Here is a 24,073-nt window from a genome sequence, read left to right as displayed (position 1 = left end):
CACACACACACACACACACACACACACACACACACACACTTATTATTATTTTATGAAACAAACAACAAAAGAGATTAAATAAACATACATTTTTCCAATTATTTATTTCTTTACCTCCTCTCAAGCTTTCTCCAAATGTCCATGTTATCTATTCTGCTCTTAATCCTATAGAAGTAGTAGTATTCCATGTGATTTTGTTGTTGCTTTGTATGTCCCTCCCCCACAGTATAATCCATTTTCACTGTATTTGATGTTGGTATAATTTGGGGAGGGGAAGGGAAAAAAACAAATTGTTTAAACAGGGATACAGATTGACCCACTGCAACAATGAGATGTACAAGACTCTATGTCAAAAAACGAACTTTACAATTTAGGTGGGGGCTTAGCTGAGGAGATGAGAGAGAAGCTAAGGGAAAAACAAAGGAGGAGGCAACAATGCTGGAAAAGAAATGTACTCATTACCTTGCTCCTGTAACTGTAACCCTTCTGCACAGCAGTTTCACAATAAAAAACTTAAAAAAAAAGAAGTAGTATTCCTTTACTATTAAAATTAGAACAATTCTGCGATCTTTCAAATCCTTTTCTCCCTCCTGAATCTTTTGTACTTCCCTCTTATTGAGTCTTTTCCTCAGGGGACATGTACACTCAAGTCTCTCATCTTCAAAACACACCAACTTCTTTCAAGGCAAGATCAGTCAACTTTTACAAATAGAACTATCATTAGCCTTAACTTTAAATCAAAATTTGTTTCAGAAGACTTAAGAAAAAAAAAGGTCTGACACAAACAACTGCTTTGAGATTTTGCAGGAGTATCCAGATGGCAAAGGCTGATATCTCAGGATTCCCTGAGGAAAACTATTGCCAGGCTCCATCTCTCCCCTAGCTTACAGAATCATCACTTTTCATGAAGATTGCTGTGTTTTTTGTTTTGTTTTTTTTGTCAGTCATGGGGCTTGAACTCTGGGCCTGGGGGCTGTCCCTCAGCTCTTCAACTCAAGGTGAGCGCTCTACCACTTGAGCCACAGTGTCATTTCTGGTTTTCTGGTAGTTTATTGGAGATAAAGAGTCTCATGGACTTTCCTGCTGGGGGGCTGGCTTTGAACTGCAATCCTCAGGCGTGAGCCACCGGCACCGAGCTAATGGTCCTGGGCTTTTTAACATCTGTTATTATTTCTTTTATTTCTACTACTTTTCTTCCAGGTTGAAGTCACTGTCCCACTATAGGACACAATGTTACTGAGAATGGTGGCATAAATATGTAGTCTGTGTCAAACAATTACAACCTCATTAGAAATGCAGTCCTGAAGATCTACATCAGAGACTCAATAAGTCTTTGAAGGGTATGTTTGCAAACTCCTCTACTGATTTTTAGGCAAAGGACCTTTCCCAGTAAGAAACACTGGATTAAGTGCTGTTTACTTTTCCTTGTCTTCTGCCAATTTCAAGATTGTTAAAAATCTGTGATAGCCCTGTTTTTACAAACACAAGACAAAAAAAACCCACCTTCATTTGAAGTATGTATAAGTGCTGGAGCTTATGCCTAACTACTTAGAATAGTTTTATGTGCGTATCCTTGACAGGTGAGTAAAGGGAGAAAGTGAAGTTAAAAAGAAGGGGCTGGGAAGGTAGCTCAGTGGTATAGCGCTTGCCTTGCATGCATGAGGCCCTGGGTTCAATTCCTCAGTACCACATAAGCAAAAAGAAAAAAGCCAGAAGTGGCTCAAGTGGTAGAGCGCTAGCGTTGAGCTGAAGAGCCGAGGGACAGTGCCCAGAGTTCAGGCCCCCAAGACCGGACCCTCCCAAAAAAAGAAGGAAAGAAAAAAAAAATCTATGACTGAATACCCTCTCTTGTCTTGGAATATAAATAATCCATGTAGAATTCTAAGTTTTTGGTTGGAAGTGTGGCTTAAGTTGTAGAATCCCAGTAGAGGAAGCAAGCCAAGCAAGAGTGAGGCCTTGAGTAAAAACCTTGGTACCAATGAAAAAAAATGAAAATTTTAAATTCATACCAAATGGACAGCCCTGAAACACAGAACTTACGACAGAGAAGTGGCAAGCCTGGATTTAAATATTATGTAACTTTTGCTGCCACCGAGTTAGAAAAAGAAACATGCCCAAAGCAAGACCCAAATATATGATTCTCCTGCCTCATCCTCCTGAGTTGCTGACTTTGCGCCTAACAAATATCACAGAATTTTACTCTTTTTCATGCTATCATTACAAATGGAGAAAAAAAATGGAGCATGAAAAACAGTAAAGTCTGCCTTCTAAAATAGAAAATTAGGCTGGGTACCAGTGGCTCACATCTGTAATCCTAGCTACTTACGAGGCTGAGATCTGAGGATCATGGTTAAAAGCCAGCCCAAGCAAAAAAGTCTAGTCTCCAATAAACCACTAGAAAACCGGAAGTGGTGCTGTGGCTCAAGTGGTAGAACGCTTGCCATGAGCTGAAGAGCTGAGGGACAGCTCCCAGGCCCTGAGTTCAAGCCCCACAACCGACCAAATAAAGTAAAATAAAATATTAATAAACTCAGTATGAGAAACTGGAAAGAATAGAGGTTTTACAGTATAACATCAGTATTCAAAAATCCATCTGGATTACTTCATAACCCGAGACATCTGTCAAACTAGTTACCATCCAAGTGGGGTAGCCTATGCCTGAAATTCCAGCACTTGAGAGGCTAAGATAGGTGCATCTCAAGTTTGAAGCCAACCTGGTCTAGATATGAGAACTTCTCTTGGTGGCTGGAGGTTCAAATGGTAAGATATCAAAGTATTCTACAAATTCACAACTTTAACACAAAGGTTAAACTAAGGATTGTCAAGATTCATGAAAGAAAAAACCTCATCTGACCCTGAATAAAGTAATTAATATACTTAAAAATTAAAGAAAACAATTATAATTTATTATTTTTCTTTTAAACAGATTGATTTTAGAATTATTTTCAGGTTGTTACCTCCAGAAGATCAATATTCTTCTTTCTTTAAAAATTTTTAAAATTAATTTATGGCTGATATTTTACTTGTATACCATTGCCCTGATAACTGACTGTAGTGGGTAGAGTAGATGTGGCACTCAAAGAGATCAGTAAAATTCTAACTCCAGAACCTGTAATGTGACTTTATTTGGAATAAATACCTTTGCAGATGTAATTAAGGTTCAAGATAAATTTACCTAAATCTAATGACAAGTGTCCTTATAAAAGAGTCAAAAGATGAATGGATAAATCTTCTCTTCTCTCTCTCTCTCTCTCACCCACACACACACACAATTTTACCAGGAGAATGGATGGAATTGGAGATCATTATTAAGTGAAATAAAGCCAGACTTATTTAACTTGTTTCACATGAAAATTCTCAAATGCAGAATCTACTGGGACAAAAAGGACATAAAATAAAAGGGGGACTATTAGGAAAGAAGAATAGGATCAAGAGGAGGAGGGAGAGGAAATGAGAGTGGGGTAGAGGAAGGAAGTTCATTATATGTATGTGTGAAAATGCCGTAATGAAATTTGTTTTATGCAGTTATATACACTAATGAAAAGAGAGAAAGATAACAAAAAAGGCACAGGGAAGAAAGCCACAGAGGCAAATGAAGGTATGTACATCTGAACCACTAGAAAGCTGGGAAAAATCTTTCTGAAGCTCTCAGGAGCTTTGCTTGCCCTGACTTTCTTACAATTTCAGAGTTCTGGCCTTCCTAACAGCAAGAAAACACATTTCTACAGTTTTAAGCTACCAAATTTGTGGTAATTTCAGTGACCACAGGAAACCAATACTATAATCAAGAGTTATCTTTCATTCCTTTCTCTTTAGACTTTTATGCTGTTAGTCTGCTTAGTCTTACTGATTCCTTCTATATTTCCCAGTGCTACCAGTAATGTAATTCAAACATAAGCAATGAGTCGTGAAGGGAAAAAGATATAGGGAATATATAGTGTATTCATCTGAGAAGCCTGTTGCTATCTGAAAGCTACAAAGGAAGGGAAGATAGTCATTGAAAAAAATATTTGAATACATACCTACTATGTTCTAGGCACTGGAGTTGGCAAAGAAAGGGTTTAAAAGGGGGCTGGGAAGGTGGCTCAGTGGTAGAGCGCTTGCCTTGCATGCCTGAGGCCCTAGGTTCAATTCCTCAGCATCACATAAGCAAAAAGAAAAAAGCCGGAAGCAGCGCTGTGGCTCAAGTGGTAGAGCACTAGCCTTGAGCTGAGGGACAGTGTCCAGGCCCAGAGAGTTCAGGCCCCACGACCGGACCCAAAAAAAAAAAAAAAAAACGGTTTAAAAGAAGTTCCCAGCTGGGAAGGTGGCTCAGTGGTAGAGCGCTTGCCTTGCATGCTCAAGGCCCTGGGTTCAATTCCTCAGCACCACATAAGCAAAAAGAAAAAAGCTGGAAGTGGCGATGTGGCTCAAGTGGTAGAGCGCTAGCCTTGAGCTGAAGAGCTGAAGGACAGCACCCAGGCCCAGAGTTCAGGCCCCACTACCGGACCCAAAAAAAAATAATAATAAATAAATAAAAAATAAAAGAAGTTCCCCAAAAAGAAGCCCAAAACTTCTTTCCCCTACAAACAAGAAGGTATAGAAACAAGTATGCTGATAATGCAGGAAGAATTGCTAAAGTTTCAATTAGAAAAAGTAGTAAGATATGAGAACTGACCCCTCCTTTACTTGATGTAAATCAAATATGTCTGTATCTTTCTTCTACAAGACTGGAATTATCCAATACTGAAACAATTCTAGAACATGATCAAAGCCAAGAACATAAGTGGATAAGCACAGCTGAAAGCTCTCTCTTACACACTGGGCCTTTGTACTATTTTTGTACAGTTAGGCTTCAAACTGGAGAGGCTGCTATCTCAGCCTCCCAACTGCTGGTCTTAGTTACAAGCATGTCACACCATATCTAAACTGTACATATTCATTTAGTATTCTTTAACTGCCAGTGGCTTTTCATCCACTTAGTTAATACCTACTCATCTTGAAGACCTAACTCAAGTGCTATACCCTCAAGGAGAGTTCCTGTAACACATACACATCCTTTCACAAAATGAGTTAGACATTCTGATTTTTAAATATGGAGATTTTTCTGGAGGAATATATAAAATAACTTGTTTCAGGAGAAAACAGTACTTTTATTATCAAAGCTGGAGAAGGAACACTGACAATTCTATAATTACCTTGCTCATTCTGGATGTAGCATGAACATCAGGAAATCAAATTTAGACCTTTATTCTAGCTAACAGATGAAGTTAGGCTTCATTGAAGGGTAAAAACTGACCTTGTAAAGAGCTGCAAGCAATACTAAGAATTCAGCAACTCTGTGCTAAGCCCCTATAAAAGACTCACGAACAGAAAAGACTTGGCAGTTTATTCCTCCCCCCACATTTGTTTCTCTCTTTTTGTAGTGGATCAAACACCTTGTACCTGGTTAGAGGCAAGTGCTCTACAACTGAGCTTCATGCTCAATTGTCTCCCATATTCCTTTCACAAACTCTCTGTCTTTAAATCCTCAAAGTTTTTATTTTCTTTTCCTTAGTTTTTGCTATTGGGATCCCATCTAGGAAACCATTATTACATCTAGTTGTCATGTCCTTAAGTTTCCTTTGTGATGAGAGTTTCTCAAGATAGTCTTTGTCCTTGATCTTGACAGTTTTGAGGAGTACTGCTAGGGTATTCTGTAGCATGTTCTGTGCTAGACTTGATTTTTTTTTCTTTCTCATGATTAGACTGGTATTATCAGTGTTTGGGAAGAAAACACAGAGACACAGTGCTATTTTTATAATATCAAGGGTACATACTATCAATGTGACTGATCACTTTTTCAGGGTCTCTAGCAAAGAATCCTTGTCACCATTCCATAATGTACTTTTTAGAAGAAATTTACCAGGGCAGCTCACATTTATAATGATCTTTTTAATGTTTTAACATATATATTTAACCTGATTGACTACTTTTAGTACAGACTCATCATCCATCCCCATATATGCCCTTTAGCCCTTCATATTTTTAGTATTATCACATGTATGCATAACATTTAAGAAATAAATGAGAGCTTGCATTTGAAGTATGTACTTTAAAAGTGAAAAACACCTGAAAACTTTTCACTTTCAATTCTTCCTCACTTCCTATAAAATCCTTCATTAATTCTAACTCTTAATTATGATCTTTTCATTTTGACTACAGTTACCTTAGGTAAGGGCCTTACTACTACTTCTCTTGACAAGCACAGTAACTACCTAACATCTTCCTAATCTCCAGTACCTACGATTGTATTAGAGATGGATGAGTAAAGGAGACAGAAGAATAAAGATGAGCATTTTTCTTGAAGGGGTTTGTGCAGTACTGAGATCTGAACTCAGGACCTTATGCTTGCTAGGCAAGGGCTTTACTTCTGAGCTTGTGCTCCCAGCCCTTTTACTGTCAGGTAAGGTCTAATGTTTTTCCCAGGAACCAGTCTGAGGACCTCCTACCTATAACCTCTTTAGTAGCTAGCCTCACAGATATACACTACAAACTGTAATTCTTAGATCTCAGCCTCCTGAGCAGCTGGTATTAGAGGTGTGAGCAACCAGAGCCCAGAGGAGGAGTTTTTTTTGAAGAATATTTCCACTAGGTGCAGTGGTACAAACCTGAAATCCATCACACAGAAGGCCAGTGAACAGGAGGCCAGATTGAGCCATAGTAAGATATTGTATCTCAAGAAACACCCATCCACTAAACTATAGCACCTGAGAAATACATTTTTCTGAAGTAGCTTGGAAAGCATATTCCTTTCTCCCAATGACTCCATGTTTAGATACATACATATCGTTATACAGTAAGTCTATTGTACATGGTTTCTAAGTAGTATATTATGATAGAAATGATTTGTGTCAGAGTTGAACTCTGTAAGCAAAAGAATGATTTCATGTAATTGGCAGATTAAATTAGTAAGAGCCAAAGCAGTATTATGCTAACAGTGACAAAACTAAACTGCTAAATTATACAAAGTAGGTATCAGTTAACATAAGGTTAGTCTGTTGAATTGAAGCACATGAAATAAAAAAGTAACCTAAACTTATATATTTGAACTGTATGTTTTTTAATGAAGAGCTATTTGGCATTATCAAAATTCAAGGGTAAATAGGAGTTGACCCAGAAATTTGATGTCTTTCATAAACATGTAAGAATGCTAACCATAATGTGGTTAGCAGATATAAAAATATCTGTCCAAAGATGCAAGTAGACATTTGTTGTTTATGGCAACTAAGCACTAGAATAATCTTCTTTGAACTGCCTGGTAGTTGGGTTTAGAAACATGGACCAATGATTAGCCAATCAGAAGTTCCTGTTCAGAACTTGGAATCCTGAGAGGGTGCTGCAATGTCAGGGTCCCTCAAGAGATAAGATCTAGCAGAATCCAATGGCACCGTACATTCCAGGGTCATCTATATTGACACAGGTAAGCTATATTGACACAGTAACTTAACTGCAAACTTAATGCCTTAACAGTAACTTTGTTCATTTCCAAGCTTGATTCTACTGCCTGCCTATCAATTCTGTTACCATTACACATTTTCAATAAAATCAGCTTAACTTGAATTGTTTTGTAATGTTGGTATCCACAAACTCAGACAAACAGAATAAGAAACTGATCATTTATGATTCAGTTAGGAAAAAAAATGGTTGGAAAGAACAAGACAGATTTATATGTGTTGATTAGTATGTCACCTAGAACTTACCGAAGTGAACAAATAAAATCATGGAACAGTATTACTTGTATAATTTATTGGTGGGATTAGGACACGTGCATACATGTACTCATCTCCCTCACACTCTAGGCTTATATATGCACAGAAAAATTCTGGAAGAACATATACAAGCCCTGGTTTACCAATTTTACATACATAAAATATAAGGAAAATATCTATTATCACCGAAAGTATATTAGCAATGCTTGTTCTGACCACATCCAACTACCTCCTTTGGACATCTACTTCTCTGTGACAAAAAAAAAAATGGTTACATTAAATGGTGGTCTGCTAAGAAAATTACCAAGAAGCCAATAACTAGTCACACAGAAGATTTTTATTTCCTTTATTCCTCCAAAAGCCCCTGAAAACTATTACTCCATTGCTTTTTAACAAGACTTACCCATAGCAAAGACTAAAAATTTACACAAATTTCTAGTGCTTTTCTAGAAAATGAGGAATAAAGCTTTGAAGGTTTTTAGAGGATAAACCCAACTCATTGGCCTGTGTCACACAATGCTCTTCATAATATAGTTCCAAGATTCCTTTAGTCTTTGTACTTCTGTTCCTCCAACTTCCCCAATTCTTAACTCTTACTACTTACTTTGTATAACAACCCTTGTTAAAGTCATTACAATTTCAAAGAAAAATAAGTGTGAGGAACTCAGCTCAGTTGCTACCACTTAATTAATATGAAGGGGGCAAGAATACAAACTAATCATATAGCACTATTAGGTAGAGAATTATTCAAAAAAGAATGACCAAATCTGCATGTTTCACTTGTAAGATGGGTTAATGGGTAAGTACGATTACTTGGGGAATATGAATCACAGTCACAGTATGTGGTACTCAGCATACAAAAAATATTCAATGGATTCAGACATTGTGGCACACACTAATAATCCCAGCACTTGAAACCAAGGAGGAAGACTAGGTTTTATGCCAGCCTGGGATACCTACCAAGAGTCTGTCTCCAACAAACTAACCATGTGCACAGTAAATGTTTACTTAAAATCTAAATCTACTATGAGCCATTTACAGTTAGAAATAGTATCCTTCATGATCCTTTAGTACTCTGTTCAAATAGCTATCATATTTGCTTGTTAATATTGTGAGAAACGTTCTCCCTTTATAGTCTTGTTTATTTTTCTAACCCACAGGAATCTTTTAATTTTTAAGTCAGTAAGTTTTTACTAAAGGACTTCCATGTTGTGATTCCTTCACTACTCATCAAGATTTCTCTTCATGAATAGCCCTTAGAATTGATTTTAAATTTATTTTTAAAGTATTAGAAATCAAATCCAGCCCTCTACATTTTGTATATGCTACCTTTAAGTCCTAATAAGCAATAACAAAACCCCTGCTTGCAAAGCTCTACTATAAACCAAGTCACCCCTTAACAAGCTCTTTCCATTTTGCAAGATGTATACTCTTTCTTTCTTCTACTCATGGTCCTAGTTCTGCCCACAAAAAGCTATAAAGGGTAAGTCTAAACTCTCTTTAATATGACAGTTTCCCAATTATCTGAAAGCCATTTATTCTTCTTTGATTAAGTCATTACATAAATTTCACAGTATTGTGAGATAGTGATACTTATTAGTCACAAACACATTCTAACCTTCATGAGGCAAATTGTCATTATCATGGTCTATAAAGTTTGTGAAGTCTATGAGCTTTGCCAATACAGCTATTTCTTCCACATCAAGTGGTATATACATTTCTTTCCTTTTGCTTAGTGTTAGCTGTTCCCTCTATCTCTCTCATTCCCTCCCTCCCATCGCTGTCCTTGAGTTGCTTGGTTCATTTCCATCAATACCCAGTGTTTTCCTCTGTTTCCCTCTGGTTCTGTGTCCTCCTCCTAGTTTCCCTCAGATATGAGCACATATACCATATGTGGTCAATGGCATGGGGTCATTTAGTAATGATACGACAAGATGAGTGGAGGTCCTTTGTTTCTGGAGTCCTGGTCACTTGTCCTATCTCCTTACGTTTTGTATTTAACATCCACGTATCAGGGAGATATGTGCCCATCCACATATCTGGGAGACCATGTGCCATTTGTCTCTTTGTTCTTGGCTTACCTCACTCAAAATGATTATTTCTAGTTCCATCCATTTCCCTGCAAATGTCATTATTTTGTCCTATCTAATGGCTGCATAATATTCGATTGTATATAGGTATCACAATTTTTGGATCCATTCATCTGGGGCATCTGTGTTGTTTCCATATCTTGGCTATTGTGAACAGTGCTGCAATGAACATGGAGGTGCATGTGACCTTGTATCTTGGTTCCTGTTGCTCAGGGTAGATGCCTAGGAGTGGTATGGCTGGGAATACTTGTGACTAAGTTTTTACAATGTTGTACTTGATACAATCATCATGTTATCCTTACTGGACTCCTGAACAGACTCTAGTTTATAGATTTCTCTCTAAAACTTTAGTTTCTATAACTGACTTGCAGTTAGGCCTAGCAGGATAGAACTGTTACTTTGTCTTATATGTGCAATATACTTTTACTCACTGAGCATCACATTTATTTATTTTTATTTTTTGGGTCCAGTCGTGGGCCTGAACTCTGGGCCTGGGCGCTGTCCTTCAGCTCTTCAGCTCAAGGCTACCGCTCTACCACTTGAGCCACAGCACCACTTCCGGCTTTTTTCTTTTTGCTTATGTGGTGCTGAGGAATCGAACCCAGGGCCTCATGCATGCAAGGCAAGCGCTCTACCACTGAGCCATCTTCCCAGCCCCCACATTTATTCTTTTGTTGGTTTTACTACCAATCTGATTCATATGAATCCAGGTATGTAAGACCTTAATAAGCTTTAGACACTTACTGTTATGTAAACAGGAGCCATTCATCTTTTATTTGTATTCATTTTTTATTTAATTCCACCTTGCTAAATTTAGCCAGTCAGTCAGAGTATCAATGTCATTTTGGATAATCTACATCATGTATTATTTCTTTCACCCAAATTGGATTTTATCCAACTTACATTATTAAATGCAAAAATTTGGGACTCCATATGGCAGCTAGCTTCCTCCAGCTTGCCTATATGGGCAGCCTGCTATCTACTGTTATTAAATCAGTTAAATATCTTCTTAGCTGTGAAACCAGTAGAACTTCTTCACCGTAAATCCAAGGTTACCCTGAAAGAGTATAACTAATATCTTTACTTACAGGACTGGTAAATCAACTCTCCAGTCATATAATCATTATTATTTTACATTATGAATGATTATTTATCTAACAAGGGACTGGATTCATCTCAGGATCTCACATATGCTAGGCAAGGACTCTAGTACTTGAGCCACACTGCTAGTCTTAATTCTTTATTAATTCTTGTATCAAGTAGAGCTCTGCACATTAAGTAATTTGGGACATGTGAACTTTAGTCTCTGAAACTGAACTAATAAGACATTACCCGAAGTCATAAGATAACCATTGATCTATAAATTTTTTTGTTAGTTGTGGGGGCCTGAACTCTGGACCTGGGTGCTGTCCCTCAGCTCTTCAGCTCAAGGCTAGCACTCTACCACTTAAGCCACAGTGCCACTTCCAGCTTTTTCTGCTTATGCGGTGCTGAGGAATCAAACCCAGGCCTCATTCATGCAAGGCAAGCATTCTACCACTGAGCCACCTTCCCAGCCCCTAAATTTGTCTTTTGCAGATCTACAAAATTATCTTTTTCCAAAGGGGTTCAAAATTGAGAGAAGCCAGGTACCAGTGGCTCACTCCTATAATACTAATTACTCAGGAGCATGAGATCTAACGATCACAGTTTGAAGCCATCCCAGGCAGGAAAGTTCATGAGACTTTTTTTTTTTTTTGGTCAGTCATGGGGCCTGAATTCTGGGCCTGGGCGTTGTCCCTCAGTTCTTCAGCTGTAGACTAGCGCTCTACCACTTGAGCCTCAGCCCCACTTCCGGCTTTTTCTGCTTATGTGGTGCTGAGCAATTGAACCAAGGGCCTCATGCATGCAAGGCAAGCACTCTACCACTGAGCCACCTTCCTAGCCCCATCATGAAACTTTTATCTCCAATTAACCACTAAAAAAGTCAGGAAGGAGAGCTGTGGTAAGTGATAAGAGTGCTACCCTTGAGTACAAAATATCAGGGACAATGCCCAGGCCCTGAGTTCAAGCCCCAGGCCCTGCACAAAAAAAAAAAAAAAAAGAGGGGAGAGGGGAGAGAGTAGAGGGGTAAGAAAAAAGAGGGAGGGGAGGCAAGGAGACATGGAGAGAGAGAGAAAAAGAGAGAGAGAGAGAGATCACTTAAGCAATATCTATCAAACAGTAGCAACAGTGGGCATAGACGAAATCAGGTAGAAGATGACTATTCGCCTTATCCTATTTTTTCTAAAACTGCACCACTTCATTTTCTTGACAGTCCTTTCGGTTTCAATTGGTTCATGTAGAGATCTGAGATAGAAAGGACTTTTTTCTTTTATTGAGTCCAGGGTGAGATCAGAATCAAACAGCTGGTCATTTTGTAATTTACACATGATCTTATTTCTTTCACTTTAAGCAATAAGTTCGAAGTCAGCAAAGTGAATAGCTTTTTCTATAGTCAAAACCTATCCCACTAACTTAATTTCAGGATGCTCAACAGGAAGAAAAATAAATATTAGCAGGAAATAAAGAATTTTGCAGCCTACAAGATATCTGCACACATTGTTTACACCAGGCTCTCAAAAACTCTGTGAAGTAAGCCAAGGCAGGCATTACTATTGCTTTTTTTTCTTTGAGAAAATTGAAGATGAAGAGGATTGATCATAAATAAGCACTAGAGCCATAACACTAATCAGCATAGTTTAATTATAAAAATACTAGACTTTTGGAAAGTATCCAAGAATGTTATCTAAGCAAAATAACCATAGAGGATTTGGAATAATATATTGTTTTGACTCAGATATCTATCATTCATTGTTAAAGATGAGCAAATCTAAAATTCATCTATCTTAATAATGTTGAGAGCAGCAAAGCAAGCATGAATACACTACTTACACAGACATATATACTGTAAGTAAATGAAGGAAATAACTGACACTTGAATTTCAAAGATAAATCTCAAGAATTTAAATTAATTGTTCAATTCCACAAACCATTAGAATCTTTCTACAGTAACTTTAAAAGGAACAATGCACATCTTGGGAAATTTAACCATCATATTGCTTTCTCTGTGGAACATGTGCTTACTTCACCTTCCTGTAATCTATGGCTTGATCCCTGACTATCTGACTGAACCACAGTGTCATCTGATAGTAGAAATCCTATTTTATTAATAATTACAATACATACAACAGCATTCAATTTTCTCAATAAAATGCAACTCTGAGCTGGATGCTGACGGCTTACACCTGTAATCCTAGCTACTCAGGAGGCTGAGATCTGAGGATCTTGGCTTGAATCCAATTAGGGCAGAAAAGTCTGTGAGACTCTTATCCCTAATAAACTACTCAAAAAAAGACAGAAGTGGCACTGTGGGTCTAGTGCACTAACCTTAAGCACAAAAAGGCTCAGGAACAAGTGCACAGGCCCTGAGGTTCAAGTTCCAGGACCAGCAAAAACAAAACAAAAAAAAAACAAACTCTGATTTAATTTTTTAAGAAATACAGCAATGGAAGCTTCAAGTATTGGTTCTTGCCCGAATCCCAGCCCTTACAGGCTGAGGCAGGAAGACAACAAGATCCAGGCCAATCTGGGCTACACAGCTAGTTCAAGGCCAGCCTCAGCCATATAGTGAGACCCATCTATAGCAACAGAAAAGAACACGGGCCCCTAAGGTGGGGAAGAGGCAGATTAGTCAGGATGGGAATGACAGTCAACTGATAAATATCTCAAGACACATCTTTGGGAAGAGAGGTGAAAGGTACACTTCTGTAATGTTTATTTCCCAATCAAAATCAAATTTAAAAAATGGAAGGAAAAAGAAAAAAAGGATGAAGTACAGAGGGGGACCTATGTACATGTTGCCCTAAAAGGTAAATATAAGACTAGACTTTGAGGAGCTGGGTATATAGCTCAGTGGCAAAGCACTTGATTAGCATGGGTGAAGCCGTGGATTCCACATCCATTTCTAGCACCAACCACCAAATAAAACCAAAACAAACCAAACAAAAACAACTTCAGATAAAGAGTATCCTGGACTATCCAGGTGAGTCCAATCTAATCCTTAGACGTAGTGAACCTTTCTTAAAGAAAAATAGGATGATGACCTAAAAGGAGTTAGAGATGAAACATAAGAACAATGTGGACCATGCCTTTGAAGGTGGAGAAAAGGGCCCAGTGACCCCAAAAAAAGTGTGTGCATGTGGGAACAGCCCTCAAATGATAGCTAGCAAAGAAACAGAAATCAAAGCCTTACAGCAATATGGAAGTAAACTCTTTCGACAACATGAAATCAGGGACTCATTATTAGAAGGGAAATCCACCTTGTTGAAACCTTAATTTTAGTGCCGTTTGTTTGAGCTGCTCATTGTCTCGTAGTTTGCTATATTAGTAACAGTAAAATTAATGTCTCCTTCCCTAATTTACATAAAAATTGTAATTTTCTTCTCTTAAATCCTTCTGAAATAAGGAGGAAATAAATTGGTCAATGCCATGTAAGCCTACTCATCAGAGCCTACCTAGCACACATTCATCATTCTGAAGCATTAACCATGCCAGGCACTATGCTGCCTTCAAAGAGCTAGCTGAGGCATGCAGACATTAATACTCATTTCTTCCTTTCTCCTTCAGATTTGGCCATAAATACAGCAACTGTCAGCCATACCTGAAATGGGAACCTTTTAAAGAGAGAACTGGGAGAAACATAAGCTTCATCACAGCTATCAAAACTAAAAACTATGAGGTGGGAAACAGGGATGAGGAAGACAAAGGGAAATAGAGCCAGGCTACCCTGGCATGAACAGCCCTAACTTTTCATTCATTCTACCAATTTGTAAGAATAATTTTTTCACCCATAAAATTCTAACTTCATACATGAAGTATTAATGGATTTTAACAGGCCTTTAACACTGGTTGTGGAAGCACATGTCTGTGATTCCAGTAAGTGTCAAGGTGGATGGAGTTCGCTGCCACCCTGGGCTACAGTATTTCAAGACTAACTCATAAAACCAACCAGGGCTAGGGATGTAGCTCCAGAGTAGAATACTTCCCCAGCATTGATAGGTGTCAGTTAATAGAACCCTGACAGTATATAAAGAACTATAAAAAGTGAACAAGTTCTCATGAGAATCTACTACTGAGACCATGCCAAGAGCTACTGTGATGGAGAATTCCATATAAATCTACCCTGGTATACCTTAGGGATTACTTAAATACAATCTCAGAAAGAAGAAAATTTGACATTAGGAAAGGGAGGACTACTTTTAGAAAAACAGGTAAAAAAAAAACTGACAATAACAGAATGTTATAGTACTACTACAAAAACGTTTGCTTAAAAAAATGTATTTTAAAATAGTGATGTCTAGAGCTACAAAAGGAGCAGCTCTGAGAAGACCAAAGTTGTTGGTAGTGAGAAACATAGCAGGAACTAAAAGGGGACAACGAGTTACATATAATATCCCAGAAAACCAATCATCTTTTTGACAGATACCCTTTGCTTGTAAATGAAGAATAGCAGCTAAAATGTAGGGCATTTTAAAACTTGAAAATAAGAAAAGTTGATGAAATCAAATGGGAATGTTTTATGTAGAAGTCCAAAAGTAAGAAAAAGTCAAGGAAATCCACATATGGCTGCCTCTTTGATAGAAAAGGACACAGCCTCACAGCAAGAGGATGAGCAGAGAATAACAAAATGGAGCAAGCACAGCTGGGCCAGAAGGAAAGAAAAAACAGCTGAGTTGTGAAAATCAGAGTCTACCCAAACATAACAACAAAATTAGAGAGCTTAGCGAGATTAAAAAGGGAATGGAAAGAGATAAAGGAGAAAATTAATTTCTTGCTGGAGCAGAAATAGGTGGACACAAAGAACAAGAGCACCAACAAGGAAGAGGAGGGGCATTATTTGAAATGAGGCTCACTATGGGAGGAAAGGTAAAAAGAAATGAGAAGAGCCAACGGCCTTATGGCAGAAGCAACAAATATTATGGAAAGGAAGAGCAAAACAACTGAGTAATTAAAAAAAAAAACTGACAACAACAAAACCTCACATACATATGACATACACATAGTAGAAATTCAAGTATAAAAGAAGCCCATCATCTAAATTCTAGATGATGTTAAGACGTGTGTTTTATGCATGTTTCAATATTTATCTATGGGCCAAACAACTAAATACACTAAATGAAGGTAAAGCTAAATAGTTTATTTTAGGCATGCTTTAATTCCTATAAAAAGGAAATCATAGAGCTAAGAATGCCAGTGTAAATACGCAATTTCTGCATTCAGGATGCAATGGTAACAGTCTGAGTCCAGAGCCAGCTTTTCTCTACATAGTGAATTCCATGTCAGCCACAGCTACTTAATGAAACCCCATCTATAAAATCAAAGGCTGGGCATGTAGCTCAGTGCAAGCATGCTTACTTAGCATAAACAAGGCACTGAATTTAATCTCCAAACCTCATCACTTAACAACAACAACAAAAAAAGGCGGTGACAGTAGCTCACACCTGTAATCTTAGCTTACTCAGGGGGTTGAGATCTGAGGACCACTGTTCCAAGCCAGCCTGGCAGGAAAGTCTCTGAGACTCTTATCTCTAATTAACCACCAGAAACCGGAAGTGGAATGGTGGCTTGAGTGGTAGAGAGTTCATCTTGAGCTGAAAGAACAGAAGGGACAGTGCCCAGGCCAAATTGAAGCCCCATACCCGGCAATAAATCAATAAATAAAAAGCCCTAGATGGATTAATATAAAATTTAAACTAGCAAAAATGAGGAAAAGGTATGTTCACATATATATTCCTTAAACATAGTATTTTTATTCTATAAAACTATTAAGACTACGAATGCATATTATACTGTTCTTTTATATGCATGATATATCTTAGAACAAAAAATGGATAGTTTGTAGCTCTAAACTTCCCAGTTTATTTTTTCCAACTGTCTAAAAATACATTTTTTACTGTGGTTATATGTATAACAAACTTTAAATATCTTAACCACTTTTAGGACTACAGTTCAGAAGTGATATGTGCATTCAGGATGTTGTACAACCATCACCAACATTTACCTCAGAATTATTTTTCCAGATAACTCACAAAATCTAAAACAAACAAACAAACAAAAAAACCTTCAAAATTTCAATTTTGAGTCTTCCACAAGAAGTTTTTTTCTTTAAAAATTCTACTGAGCTATGGGGGGGGGGTGCTAGCAATTCACACTTGTAATCCTGAGACAGAAGTTCAAAGCCAGCTCTGGCAAACAAATTCAAAAGACTCTTGTTTGTTTGTTTTGTCATGGGGTTTTAATTCCGGGCCTGAATGTTGTCCCTGAGCAATTCAGCTCAAGGCCAGAATTCTACCACTTGAGCCACAGCGCCACTTTGCCACTTTTGATGCTTCTGGTTTTCTGATGGTTAAATGGAGGTAAGGACCTGCACAGCTGGCTCTGAACAGTGATCCTCAGATCTCAGTCTCATGAGTAGCTAGGATTATAGGCATGAGCCACCAGCACTCCAGCCAAATTCAAAAGATTCTTTTATCTACCAAAAGAAAATGGAGGGAGGGAGGGAAAGAGAGGTTTTTAAAAACTAACAACAATTAAAAAAAAAAAAAACCCACCCTCCACTATGTAATCTATTCCCATTCCATCAACTCATCTACTTTCAAACTTTCAATCTCAAGACTTTTCTATCTTAAAATACATGCATATGGGGCTGGGAAGGTGGCTGCTTGCCTTGCATGAACGGGGCCCTGGGTTTGATTCCTCAACACCACATAAGCAGAAAAAGCCAGAAGTGGCACTGTGGCTCAAGTGGTAGAGCACTAGCCTTGAGCTGAAGAGTTCAGGCCCCATGACCAACAAAACAAACAACAAAAAAAAAAAACATGCATACACAAACACACTGCTAGCTAACCTGATGTTGCAACCAAATCTTAACTTCCTACTCTAAAATTTCACACCAACTCTTCAGTGAAATAGCCCATGCTTTGCATATTAATTTTCCAGTCTCTTTTATAAAAAGATTTGATACTCCTTAAAAACTTCAAAACAAAAAGGAAAAAAACCTCACAATAGAGAAAGGCCCATCTCACCTACACCAGCTGTCCTACAAGTAGATTTTTTCATCCCTAAAAGTAACTAACTGTAGAGTTTATGAATTTTTTTCTACACATTTGTACTGTATACTTAAAAATCCATAATTCTTTTAAAAACACAAAGGAAACCATGTGTTACACTTCTGTAACTTACTTTGCCCCGCCCTATTCACTTCTTTCTGTTTATGAAACAGGGTCTTATATAGCCCAAGCTAACCTCACACTGAAGAGTCCCTGCTTCAGCCTTGTGAGTGCTGGGATTACTGAAGTGAACCACCACACTAGTTTGTCATTCACTGCTTAATCCAACAGTGTGGCAAAATACTATGGTACTCCTGCCATTTTAACCAAATGTCTTCTGGTTTCTAGAGCATTTGACACTGTGACCCCTTCTTTTCTGAGATTTGTCTCTTCTGTGGACTCAATACTGTAATTCCAGATCTTTCTATTTGATTCATATTTCTAAGTCTCCTCATCTGATAATATTCCCTACCATCACACTCAAGCTTTCTCTTTCAAAATTCATCACCTACTTCATTTCAGAAACTCCATCAGATCTCCATTTGTCAATAGTTTTGCATGTGCTCCATAATTATTCTCATTAAATAAACAAGAGCTTGCATTATGGGAGTATGATATATAATTTCACTCTGCAGCTATTTGAAACACGTTAAAATCAACAAGCCTCTATCCAAAGCAAGGGAGAGGACAGATAGAGAAGTAAATCTGGGAAGGAATTTCTCAGAGTAGAAATTTATTAATAAACACTTGTTATAAGAAATTATATTTCCCTACATTGTAATTCCAACAGTTCCAATGATGAACTCTCAGATAATGAGTATTCCCTTTTTGTTGTAGTTGGTCCTGGGGCTTGAACTCTGGGCCTGGGCTATCCCTCAGCTCTTCAGCTCAAAGCTAGCACTCTATCACTTGAGCCACAGCGCCACTTCCAGCTTTTTGTTTATGTGGTGCTAAGGAATGGAACACACAGCCTTATGTATGCAAGGCAAGCACTCTACCACTGAGCCACCTTCCCAGCCGAGTGTTCCCTTTTATTAGTACCCAAATCTCTAACCCAGGTTACTCTCCTAGCTCCAAATGCATACTTCCTCTGAGCTAAAGATTTCTCCTATGCCCATATGGCAAATTCATCTCATGGCTCTAATTTCAGCTCAAACATCACCTTTTCAATAAAGCTTGGCAGCACCTCCCCCAAGAGCACACAGGCTTATTAAAACTCACTGAATGCCTACCATTGTTATCTAAAACACAATCAAGGGGCTGGGAAGGTGGCTCAGTGGTAGAGCGCTTGCCTTGCATGCATGAGGCCCTGGGTTCGATTCTTCAGCACCACATAAGCAAAAAGAAAAAAAAAAACCAGAAGTGGCACTGTGGCTCAAGTGGTAGAGTGCTAGCCTTGAGCTGAAGAGCTGAGGGACAGTGCCCAGGCCCAGAGTTCAGGCCCCACTACCGGACCCAAAAAAATAAAACAAGATAAAAAAATAAAACACAGTCAACAACATTTCTAACAAAAATTATTTAAAATCCAAGCAGAAACAGGGGAGGAAAAGCACTGGAACAGAGAATGAGGGTAAAGAGGAAGGAACTAACATAATGCAAGAGAGAAAGGTGGGGTTTGTCATTATCTTAAAAGTAAGAAGATGGGCTGGGAAGGTGGCTCAGTGGTAGAGCGCTTGCCTTGCATGCAAGTGGTTCGATTCCTCAGCACCACATAAGCAAAAAGCCGGAAGTGGCGCTATGGCTCAAGTGGTAGAGCGCTAGCCTTGAGCTGAAGAGTTGAGGGACAGCGCCCAGGCCCAAGTTCAGGCCCCATGACTGGACCCAAAAAAAAAAAAAAAAGTAAGAAGAGAGCCAGTGTGGCCAGAGCTTATAATTCCATCCCTTAGAAGGAGAAGGAAAAATCTCCCGTTCAAGGACAGTCTTGTCTACGATCAAGAAAAACAAAACAGAACAAAAAGAAAAAAATCCAAAGAACACAAACATAATAAAACAGTAACAAATTTTTACAATCTTTCTTCTTTTTTTTTTTTTTTTTTGTCAGTCATGGGGCTTGAACTCTAGGCCTGGGCGCTGTCCCTGAACTCTTCAGCTCAAGGCTAGCGCTCTACCACTTGAGCCACAGTGCCACTTCTGGCTTTCTGGTCGTTAACTGGAAATAGAGTCTCACAGACTTTCCTGCCAGGGCTGGCTTTGGACCGGCCACCAGCACACTCTTCTTTTTTGAGGCAGGGCAAGGGCATTTCAGATAGAAGTAAAGTTTGTGCCTATCCATAATCTGGCTAAGAGGCAAAAGAGTTAGTGGTGAAGTTAAAATGGTGCACAGATGCCAGAAATTTAGGAGCAAAAATAAAAGGTTTGCGGGCACTGCTGGCTCACATCTGTAATCCTAAATACTCAGGAGGCTAAGAGTTGAGGATTGCTGTTCAAAGCCAGCCCAGGCAGGAAAGTCTGTGAGACTGTTCAATTAACCACCAGAAAACTGGAAATGGTATGGTGGCTCAAGTGGTATAGTGCTTGCCTTGAGCTGAAGAGCTAAGAGACAGTGCCCAGGCCTGAGTTCAAGCCCCAAACTGACAATAAATAAATAAATAAATAACAATTTTTCTCTTATTTTTTTACACTTTAGGTCAGGCTCCTTAACAACTTTCTACTTTATATGTCTAGATTTAAATGGTATTCCCATAAATGATTAAGACACCACTAATAAAAGCTACCTTAAAACTATATTTAGTTGTACAGTAAAAAGTTATCATTATGTTCCTGTAAGTTTTAAAACTGCTTTGAAAGATGGGTCTTGTGTAAGGAAAAATGCAGTTTCTTCTAGGAAAAAAAAAAAAAAATCAAAGCACTTTCACACATTTATTATTTTACAACAGATACAACTGATAGCAGGAAAAGCCAAGAATGACTGATTTAAAGGCTAGGCAAAGTGAGTGACAGGAAAATTAGCAATTTAATTCTAAGATGCATCTTTTTTACATTATAATTTTTTTAAATCAAAATGGGGCACAAACTACTGCCTTAATATCATCTTTACAGGGAGGACCACATTACAACTATGGGTATTCTCTAAATTAAGTAAATTTTGTCTAAGATTTTAAGCACAATCAATAAGCAAGAAAACAACAGACATGTGCTACAGAAATCTAACTTATTCATGTATATTAATAGGAACACAGTGGCATCGGATTATTAATTTAACTACATGTATATAGTTTACTTTTTGTTTGGCTCTTTCTAAAACACAGAGTCAACAGGACTATGATCAACTATGGAGGCCTACACAAGTAGGCCTCCACAAAATAAAGCAGTCTGGGTATTACAGCAGCAGAATGCTACAACTTCAAAGACATTAACTTCAAAAAAGAAATAGTCACTTTCAACCAGGAAATCAGGAAAATCTTGGCATCGTCAATAGCTCGATATATGTTCAATCTGCCTACCTTGGGTAAGAATTTTAAGGACTGATAATATTTTATGGGAAGAACTGTGGCAGATGGCATTCCAAGTAGAGGGAGCAACAGGGCCCGGAGAATCCCCAGAAACCAATGGCTAGAATTTCCTGGCAGAAGCAAGATGAGGAGCAGGGAAAGGAGACAGGGACTAAAATATGGAGTTCACTGAAGGTCAAACTAGAAAAATGTGAGTGAGCAAACTATACAAATGTCAGGAGCTGCACCCTGACACCCATCTTCAGAAAGATTAAGCTGAGTGAAGAGTACTGGTTGAACTGGAGTGGAGGAAGTACTACCCTACACAGTCCAGTGTCAAGTATTCAGTGTCAGAACTAGGTCATAACAGCAGCAATGCCAAGAAAGGAGTGTCTTCCATTTGAATGACATAGGGCACTTTTCATGAAAATGGAACCCAGATACTCCCCTAACAATACTTCATTTATCCCTCGTAGAGACACTGGAAGACAACCTGCAAAGTCTAAGGTCGCTGCTGCTCATATAACCAAGTGACCAGAATCACTCTTCTATTTTTCAACATCTCTATCCAACTCCATTTTAATAACCTAAATGGATTTAGAACGCTTCTTCCTTCTCCTTCCAAATGTAGTACATTTTAAAAAGTTTATAAATCTGCTACATTTGCAAAACATTGCTTTATCCAGGATTTCACAAAACACTTATTCCCAAAACACTCAGAGACAGATACAGACACAGATATACACAGACACACACACAGACACAGACACACAGAGACAGAGACACACACAGAGACAGACAGACAGACAGACACACACACACACACACACACGGAGAAAAAAAATCCTCCTGAAAAACACTAAATTGCAGCAGAAAAGTCTTCTTCTAGGAGGGGATCAACTTGCTTCCACGGTTACTTATAGAACATGCTTCATCATTAGTGCAACCACAAGCCGCTGCTTACATTTCCCAAGTTGTGCAAAGGGTCCAAAGTTGTGCAAGAGTCACCACTGAAATCAGACTCTGGTATATTAATAGTTGTAACACCTGCACAAGCCTTAGGTTTATTATTAGATTCAAAGTAATGTCCAAATCACAGGTATTAAAATTATTTTACAATTGCTTTATGTACTTCTCTGAGGGTTTTTCTGTTTCCGCTTCAAGCTTGTGACCACAGCCTTGACCAACTAAAACTATCAACGACCTCTGCACATGCACAACATACAAACACATTTAGAGCATTGCACGGCTCGGCCTTGCCTTACCACCAAATCAAATAACCCCAGGTTACACGTGGCAAGTCGAAGAACTCTACAGTGGTTTAAAGGGATTGCTCAGCCGTCAGGTCACGTGATGTGACCTATTCTGACTTGGGAGCTGAAGGGGTTAAAAATAAGAATCTCAAAGGTTTCTCTCAGCTGGCTGGCCCCCATCGATCGGGGTGCGCCTGGCCTAGGCCTTTGTCGGATTCGTGCAGGTCGCAAGAGGCGAGACCGTGCAGGGAAATCAGGACCCCGGCCCTGTCACCTGCTGTACTAGGTCGGCCTCCCTCTTCCTTTTCGGGGGGGGGGGGGGGAGCAAGAGACCGAGGTGACGGCCCCGGGGACAGGGTGCCAGCCGTCGGAGTCCGAGCCCTGATGGCTCTGGGCTGGGTCCCCCGCGCGGTCACACACACACTCCCGACAAGGGGTGGAAAGCGGCAGCCCCGGGGCTGGGCTGCAGGCCCGGCCGGGGCGGAGGTGGCAGGCCGGGCCTGGCCAGGCCGCGGCCGCTCGCAGCGCCCACGTCACCAGCTCCAGCACTGCGGAAATGGAGCGACGCGGGCGGGCGGGAGGCGCCGGGCGGAGTCCGCGCCCGCGCCGCCGCCCGGCGCCGTTTGCCCCTCAGCCGGGACCTGAGGGCCGCCGACACCCGGCCGGCCGCGCACAGGGCCCTCACCTGTGTCTCCGATGATGATGTACTTGAAGAGATAGGCGTACGCCATGGCCGCGGCCGCTCCGTGCCAGGGCACACGGCTCCTCCTCCAGCTACTGCTCCTCCTCCGCGCCCCTCACCCCGGCGCCGCTCAGCCGCGAAACACCAGGCCCCGCCCGCCGCCGTCGCCGTCAGTCGCCGGGAGTCCGAGGCCGAGAGGAAGCACGACAAACTGACAACCGCGGAGGGCAGTGAGACAGCGCCCGGCCGAGCCCAGCCGAACAATAACAGCCACCGCGGCGCCTTCGCCCCGCCTCCGCGCCGACCCGGAAGTGCTGCAGCCGCTGGCGCAGCCGGAGGAAAGGGGAGGAGCCCCGCACGCCGGCCGCGCCCGCCGGCCCCGGAGCTCCGCCCACCCCGCCGGAGCCCCGCCCCGCGCAGAGCCTGCCGTGCCGGGTCCTCCCCGTGCTCCCCGAGCCTCGCCGGCTGGGCGAGGCGCACACCGATCTAGCGCGTTTGAGCGGGCGGCCCGGGCGGCCGGATGACCGTGGGGAGGTGGGGGAGGAATGGGGATTCGATTACGTCGCTGCCCCACGCGCCGGCGCCGAGGCCCTCTGCCCTGCGATGGGGAACCGGGGACCAGGGGGGCCAACGTGAGAAGGCGGCGGGGCCCTGGGGTGCAGGGGGTGGCTGGTGGGGGTGGAGGTGGGGGTGAGGGCTGTGGCCTTGGCAGCTGGGCCCGTGGTTTCTTAGAAGTCTTGAATGTTTCTTGCAAATTC

The 24,073-nt window shown here is 40.2% G+C and overlaps 1 protein-coding gene across 1 annotated transcript in view; it reads right to left on the bottom strand.

The window, feature by feature from the left end:
- The window catches only part of Rab2a (RAB2A, member RAS oncogene family), an 81,106-nt gene extending 57,476 nt beyond the window's left edge, over positions 1–23,630 (bottom strand). Inside the window, exon 1 of the mRNA XM_042666006.1 lies at positions 23,319–23,630. Within this exon, the coding sequence (XP_042521940.1) occupies positions 23,319–23,364 (46 nt within the window). The 5' untranslated portion in view covers positions 23,365–23,630. The remainder of the gene's footprint in view (positions 1–23,318) is intronic.
- Positions 23,631–24,073: the final 443 nt, after the last annotated feature.

This window comes from Dipodomys spectabilis, unplaced genomic scaffold (assembly GCF_019054845.1).
Source record: "Dipodomys spectabilis isolate Male_0828 unplaced genomic scaffold, ASM1905484v1 ptg000015l, whole genome shotgun sequence".
NCBI classification, from domain to species: Eukaryota; Metazoa; Chordata; class Mammalia; order Rodentia; family Heteromyidae; genus Dipodomys; species Dipodomys spectabilis.
This window is presented reverse-complemented; position numbering and strand designations above follow the sequence as displayed.